Source organism: Tachypleus tridentatus, chromosome 10, assembly GCF_004210375.1.
Source record: "Tachypleus tridentatus isolate NWPU-2018 chromosome 10, ASM421037v1, whole genome shotgun sequence".
Lineage (NCBI taxonomy): Eukaryota > Metazoa > Arthropoda > Merostomata > Xiphosura > Limulidae > Tachypleus > Tachypleus tridentatus.
This window is the reverse complement of record NC_134834.1, coordinates 134,942,658-134,950,905: the sequence shown is the minus strand read 5'-3', so window position 1 is coordinate 134,950,905 and position 8,248 is coordinate 134,942,658. Positions and strand designations below refer to the sequence as shown.

The 8,248-nt window shown below is 33.4% G+C and overlaps 1 protein-coding gene across 2 annotated transcripts in view; it reads right to left on the bottom strand.

Annotated features, from left to right (window-relative positions):
• LOC143230377 (serine/threonine-protein kinase ICK) overlaps positions 1-8,248 on the bottom strand; it is a 53,574-nt gene that overhangs the window by 4,233 nt on the left and 41,093 nt on the right. For both annotated transcript variants that reach the window (XM_076463862.1, XM_076463863.1), the window contains exon 9: positions 6,297-6,376. In XM_076463862.1, coding sequence (XP_076319977.1) covers positions 6,297-6,376 — 80 coding nt within the window. The remainder of the gene's footprint in view (positions 1-6,296; positions 6,377-8,248) is intronic.

The following is an 8,248-nucleotide window of genomic DNA, read 5'->3' as shown; positions in this document are numbered from 1 at the left end:
TGTAATGCTTGAATGAAATTATTTAAAAATGCTCACGAATTATTCCTCAACCTAATAGAAGCCATACCAACTTATACAGTGGAAAGGAACAGAAAAAAAAAAAGCTTTCATTATATGTTTAGTTCCCTAGCCTATGGCTTCCCAGAGCTGAGATGTAGGCAGTTACATCACACTATGCTAACAGTTTGATAAAGTGATGGTATAAAAGTGATAAAACTACACCTGTATTGAACTTGCATGTTGAAAGTAATGCTATTTCATTCCAAAGTATTATGCTTAGAAAAAAATAAAGGACCTATTTTCTGTAATTTTTTAAACTTAATATGAAAGTTTTGTTCTTGCAGCTGTGCTATTTATAAAAAAGATAATATTGAAGCTGTAGCCAAGCAAAGAAAGTGAAGTGAACAGGTTTCATGTGTAGAAAATGGCTTTAGACTTGAAATGTGACTAATACAATATCCATAGCATAAGTAATATATTAGGCTTTCTGTGGCTGTATTAAAATCCACCAAATATACACGATATCTGTTATTTAATATGATACCTATTATTTTGAATACAACTAAAGATGTACTATGGACTGCTTCAGAATACCTGCAGGATTGAAGAAGAGCTTGGATCATCTCTTAAAAGAGAAATCACTGTATTGTTCTTCCGAGCTTCTCATAACAACTACTGTTGATTTGGTTTGCTTAAAGTTAACAAATTTATAAACTGAAAATTTGTTTTCAATAAATAATTACCTTTTCTTATAAAAAGCTTTTCATGATTAATTGCCCTCTGTTGGCACACAGGATTCGCTTTGCACTAGCTTTGACACTTCCACTAACCGTCATATATGTTAATGCCAGATATCTTCAAACTAACATACAAATAATTATGCAGCAACCCTCCAACAATAGGAGTAAGACACCACCTTTATTGTAACTAGCACTCTTTCAAATCTTGCACCTGTTAACAACTGAGATTGGTCAGATCAAGCCACACCACACTGCTGGAAAATGTTAACTTCTGACAAAACTGGAATCCCACGTTGAACAGGTGGAGGGCCAGTGAGATGATGATCCCCCTTCAGGAAGTACCCAAAGGAGAACTGTAGGGTGTGAGAACGAACTAAAAAGGTGAACCGTATGAAAAAAAATGACAGAAATAGAGAGATCGCCAGATGTAGAGAAGCTATAGCACAATAGAATATAAATGGTAGTTCAATGTTAACCAACACTTGACAACATCTGGACTTGTATACCAGGTCAGCAGTAGAGAGTGTCCTATATTTTTCACTTCATGCTGCCACATATGGGTATGTATGCACATTCAACATGACCAACACAATAATCAGTGATGATGAGAAAACCCATTTGTAGAGAAAAATATATATGTAAAAATGGCTGGTTTGGGTTGAGAAAATTTTTATGTAGAGGAGCAAAGAAGGTTGTTCACTCCTCTACATAAAAGTTTCTCAACCCAAACCAGCCATTTTTACATATACATATGACCAATACAAGATCCATCAGGAATCGACATCAGGTGGATGGTAGGAAAGTGAAGATCCAAGATGGGTGTTCATCTAGTACACAGTAACAGGATGGTACCCAACTTTATACATGTGGGCAGATGTGTCTTATTCTACAACTAACACTAGATCCACTAGGAATTGACAGTTGGAAGAGAGGCTGTTATTTAGGGTGCATCTCTAGTCCAAAACATGGAGACATTTAGAATTTATCATCCATTTCACAGTGTAAGGAAGGTAAACATCTAAACATATGTAAGGACTTATGTGGCTGGTTCAGCTTCAGCAAAACACTAGATACACAGGGAACTGGTAGCCAGTAGATGGCAGGAAGAATGGTGTCTCAGCTGGAGGCAATACTCTTCACAGAGTGTGATCCAAATAAGTAAGAAAGGTCCCTGCAAGGAAAATAAAATTAATGAAGTGCATAGCATTCACACATAAGTAGGGGATAAGGAGATGTAAAAGTATGCAGGCACTGATGATGTCTTCCAAAAGAAAATAGAAATTAACAACCATGACCTAGTAAGGTGTGAATGCTGTGCACTTTATTAAGGTGATAAGGTGATGGATCTGATGGGAAGAAACATGAAAAAAAATCACAACACAGAGTAATCTGAATTATGACATGGACAGATGGGAGGAGACAAATATATATACTGATCTCCAATTCTGATTGAAGGATAAAACAAAATAAGATAAAAACTAGAGAAGTTGTGTATTGACACAAGTGTCAAAAACCATTAGATCTGAAATATCCCACTGAGTATGCAACCCTTTAAAATGTGGGATTCAGAGACTACTCCATAGGAAGAATATTGAGACAGGATAATCAATCTGACAAGATTCATGCTGCATGAAATATGACATGTCCATAAAGTAATGTGAAGAAAGTTGAGCCAGACTAATAAAGGAGTTGAAAAACAAACCAAGTTAACCTAATATTGTGTGGTTGTGAGGAAAGATAGCTCCAATTGGACAAGCCAACCCACTGTGGCAGCTTCCAGGAGAAGAAACTGAGTAGGTGTGGCAGATTTGTCTAGTAAAGCATGAAGAAGCCAGTGATCCATATCAAAATGCAAACAAAGACACCTGGAATGACGCAAAAGCCTGATTTACTTAACAGAACATTTAGGAAGCTTAGGAAAGTGTAAATGAAAGAGCCCCAAAACTGAGATACACATCCTCGATGAATGAAGTAAAGATACTGTCTGGATGCATGGGATATGGAACTATGCATCCTACATACTGACCTTCATCATTCATCAATTTAGAGCAAAATTCCAATGAAGAGCTAATTACAACTCCCATGGTGAACCTATGAATAACTAGGAAGGAGAAAAATATCCTTGACTAGAAGGATCTCCACATTTGGTGGCACCTTTCTAAAGTAAGTCCCAAAATGCCGTAAAAAGATACTGACAAGAAACAGAATGTCTAGGAGGAAGAAAGGAAACAGGATTGTGAGACAATGAGGAAGGCAAATAGATTGGAGGTCCAGACTTTTTTACATGACTTTCAGAAACCATGGATCCATAGCAATGGACCTCTAAATTTGGCCAAAGTCAAGGGGTCTTGTCCCCACTGGCCCTGAGGGAGACACTGAGACAGAAACAGGTTGATGGAATAAACAAGAGACCAAAGATGATAGGGAGAGGTATGCAGACAAGCTGACTGAACTCTCATCTCTTAACAAGTCAGTTGGAGATACCCTCAAGCACTTCCTGAAACAAAAAAGGTGCCATCCACAAGTTATGTGACAAGTTAGAAGGTAAATAAGTTATAGATAAAATGGCATCCCTACCCACAAGTTCTCAACAACAGAGCAGCCACACTTGAAGAGGAAAAGTGTGTGATTGTAACAAAAAAGGAGATTCTAAGTTTCATCTGAAAATCCTTCAAGGGAATGATGAACAGCATCAGATGAAAAATGAAGGGAAGATAAGGAATGTAGAAGGTTGGTCAGGGTTAGAAAAATATGAAAAAACTGGTTGGGAAAAACAACTGAAGTGTAAAGACATAATAAGTGGCTGCAAACGCTGTGACTAAATAAAAAAAAGTTGGAACAATGGTAAGCAAAAACAAGATCATTCACAGTATGTGCGGATTGAGACATACCAACTCCTGAATGCAGATGTGCTCCTCAAGATGACTCTCAAGAATACGAATGCCCATTTTCTTCATCTCAAGAATCCCAAGTTTCATTTGTATAATCTCTAAAACCTCCTAAACACATTTTGAATGTTTGTTTTCATTAAAACTTTATAACTCGCACATTATTTTCTGTACAAGGCTGGTCAATTTTACCAAACTTGTAACCACACACACACACAAATTACCCTCTTTTTTATTTCTAGAATAACTTCAAAGGACACTTTGTTTATTCTAAGTAACTTTAAACTCAGAACAGCATATAACTGTTTATAATTACATTTTATTGCCCTTTGAACCATGTCTAACTATAAGTTGTAAATTAGTTGGGGAAAGTGCAGCTCACAATATGCTATCAACTTACATTACACATAAATTGCTTTCATGGGTCCCCTGTGAAATGCTTTTAGTATATTACTATTATTAGTTTGTTTCACCTAATCTAACCTAAAGAGATCTATATTTTTATATTTTAGTTACTTTTATAATAAATATGAAAAACAAAAAATAAATACTTTTTCAAATATTTTCTTTCTTTGTGTGTGTGTTTTTCTTATAGCAAAACCACATCTGGCTACCTGAGCCCACCAATGGGAATCGAACCCCTGATTTTAGCGTTGTAAGTCAGTAGACATACCACTGTTGATTGTTGATGACAGTTAACCCTACTTTTATAAAAATGGTAGTAGTGTATAAAATAATTTTTGTTTAATTAAATAATGCACCAAACAACCGAGACTAAGAACATGCAAACAGCAGAATTTTTTTCTTACTTTCTAACTATGCAACAAGAGCCATTACAAATTCATCCAGCATCGCCATTGTGATTCCTGTGGGAACCAAAGTTGTATTATAAGTAAAGTTGATGCTTTTCTATTCAAAACACAATATAATACATTGTTTGATAGATCAAAACCTTAACTTTGTAGTTGTTACAGGTAACATACAATTAAACATAAGAGAGAACTATTAACAAATCTTGAGAGTGAGGGGCCTGATTTTCTATTCAATAGCCCTGTAACCAAACAGAATTGAAGATTATATCTGAGCAATGATGATTTTTATAGTGAGTAATTTATATTTAATTTTACAGTTTCTTGAGAGGGGGATAAAATAGAGATGAAAATATACCTAGAGAAAATGTGTTATGTGAGTCACACCAGGGGAAATTCAGGATTTTGTTTAAATATTGCCTTATAAAATTAAGAATTTAAGACACATACTTTTGAAATATGGATTATTAGCTGAGATTTTATGATACACAAATTGGTACAACATAAAAAGTTGTTTAATAAAATTGTGAATGTAAGACACTAAAACCTTGTGTAATGGTGCAGTAAAGGATACTGCAAGAGGGTTAACCAATTTCATAAAAGGTGAAGGAGGTTTGGCCAATTACCCCAAAATGACACACAACTGAGAAGCATAGATAGGAGGTCTAAAACCTCTTCTTTACAATCAACCAAACACTCTGTGAGTATGACGGGACAATCATCAGCATGTTCTGAATGTTGCATAAAATTTATCAACTCCTGATGCACCAGAGCTATCACATGAAGGGATAATAATCATAGTTCCAACTATGTGAATATGGTTGGTAAATCTAATGTAGTTGTGACCACATGAAACTGCAAGTGCATAACTCTAGAAAGTGAATTAAAGAGAAAAAAAACTTTTCACATTGAACAAAAATGGAAAATAACAAATATATATATAGATATGATGTCTCAAAATTAAGAAAATAAAAACTTGTGTGTAAGTTAACCATGAGCAAAAAACATGTCTATAGAGGAAGACTACTAGTCAAGAAGTGGTTAATAGTTGCAAAATTAAAAGGCACTAGTTATGATAGGGGTAGTGTCACATTCTTACTGGTGAACAGTTTCTGCATAATCATTTGCATGTTAGTATGCAAGTATCTGATATTAACATATGTAAAGGTAAGTGGGAGTATCAAGGATAGTGATGATTAAAATTTGGTTTCAGTTAGAGACCATTTTATGTTTATTGAAAGTTTCATGGTCAGCTATGATAAATTTATCCATCCATCAAGTTTCAATGATTACCAATTGATCAATTACTAACTATTAATTCAAAGAGGTGTAAATCTGTGAAATATTTTCCATAAAGTTCTCCCCCCCACTGCTTTTATGACAGATGTTTAAAAAGATATCCATGTTCATTATGTTTTATTTTAACAATATAAGTATTAAGTAACTTCAAAGTTGATAAAATGTTCCCATTACTAGCATTTTCTGTTAAGATTAACTGAATTTCTTTACTAGTGTAAGCTTTATAGTAGATTTCAATATGCTAATTTGAAATATATTTATTATTTGATACAGCTTTATCCTTTTTCATATATTAAGCAGTTAAGTGTTTAGGAATCAAATAGAATTTTGTTTATTTTGAAGTCCAACTTACATAAAAGGGACTTAAAATATAGTTTCTAGACTCTTTATTAATCTACACCAACAGAGAATTTATAATAGTGATGAACAAGACCCTAAGCCTTGTATGACAAAAACCTTTTTATGTTTCAAATAACCAGGAAAAAAATAATTTGTAATGGATTTGATTATACATATATATGTAGATACATTTTTTTTCACTGATATTTCAAACAGCATACCTTCCAACAACACTAATGTTTCCATCTCTATTTTCTAATGGAGCTTGAACTCCAACTTTTCTTTCTTGCTGAACACCACCCTAATAAGAAATGTATATATAAATGATTGGCAGTAGTGATTACTTAGCTGGTAAACTTACTAATATTTCTAAACATTGTCATATAAAATAGAAAAGAAATATAATTAAGTTGTACAATGTGTTAATATTTTGTAGTTCAGCCCTTTTTCTTTACACAAAGCATTATACCTTTGTGCTGGTGTAAAGTTTATTGCCATATAATTGTAGAGTGTTGTTCCAAGTGTTCTATATTATTTCCCAAAGTTCAACCAAGTTCTTTAGTCATCTTATGACTTTGTTTTATAAATACTCATACAGCTTTAAGAATGTTCATATTGGAAATTTTTGCATACCCACCTATAGTTGTGCTCTCGTTATCATAAAGATACTGTTCCATAACATTTGATGTATACACAAGATCGTTATCTTATTAGAAGATGAAGACATACTTAAGAGTTTTATTCCAAAGTGAATGGCATAATGGATTAGTAACATTGATACTTGCCAGCCATGAGGATGTTACCAATTTTGTGTAAATTATCAACAACTTTTGATGAAATACTGCTCAAAACTTGTACTGATCATCCACATGCTTTACTAAAAATGCATATTAATTATGGTACCATTCTTCTTCCCACCACAGAACAAACTGTAATTTACCACTGCCAAACAAATCAAACTTTGATTCATTTGTAAAGAGCACATATTTCCAACTTTGACCACTTCAACCTTTTGGTTTGGTTACCTCTTTTGAGTAGCTATACCTTTAATGAGACCACTGTGTGCAAATGTGTACCTTTACTGTTCTTGAGATAAAAGTTCAAACCTGTATTTATAATGAGGTCATTGAAAAGATCTGTACTTGATTGTTATTTCACAAAAAGAAAACAGCTTCAGATACTTAACACTGTGTTTGTAGTATGTTTCTGACTGTGGCCACTTCTTTAACTAAACATTACCAGATTCACATATCCTCTTTAGACATGTGCTTTAGACTGATTGGGTGATACAGGGTAGTATCTCCACATAATTACTTGTCTTTACACCTTCTTTTGAAACATTTTCAATAATTATTTCCAGTAATGTACATACATATATATTACTGTTATTATTCAGACTTATTAGACTAGTAATGATAGTGCAAACCTCATCTTTCTGTGATGTTTCTATTCTTGAATATTACTAGTATGTTTTAAAAAGAAAACTCAAGGTAACTACAAATATCATTTTCTTTATTAGTCAATCAATCCAGAGAAAGAATATATCTTAAGACTAATGGATTTGTAGCTGATTGTTTTATATCTATAACTTTAAAACATCAGAAGAAGAAAGAAAAACAATAAAAGAGAAAGGTGAAATTCAGTGGCTTACGAGTTATTTTTTCACATACTTTGCAGTTCCTGTGACAAAGAAACTGTCAGTAATAACATTATGTATAATACTGATTAAATTTTGTTTACAAACTTAATTGCAGTATAGTTGAAAGCAACCATTTCTAAACATTTAAGTACTTAATTCATAATAAATCAATATATTAACCAAATGACTGTGAAAGCTAATATAAAAGTACTTGGAAAAATATACTTGCTTCCAGTGACTCATTTGTTATATTACAAATTATTAAGACCTCTTAACAGTGCCGTAGACGAGATAACTTGTCCAAGCCAATCGGTAACACAGTGCCACGGACGAGTTAATTCGTTTTCAATAATACCTAACATTAACGCTATATGTCAGCACCATACATGCATTTGACCTACTTACAAATTGTTTGACTTTTGATCCAAAATAGCATCACGAAAAAAGTTACAAAATTAAGAAACATTAAAGTTGTATTGTAGCAGCTGAAATACTTGGCAGTCAACAGGTTAAGCATGTTTTTGTTCCTAATTT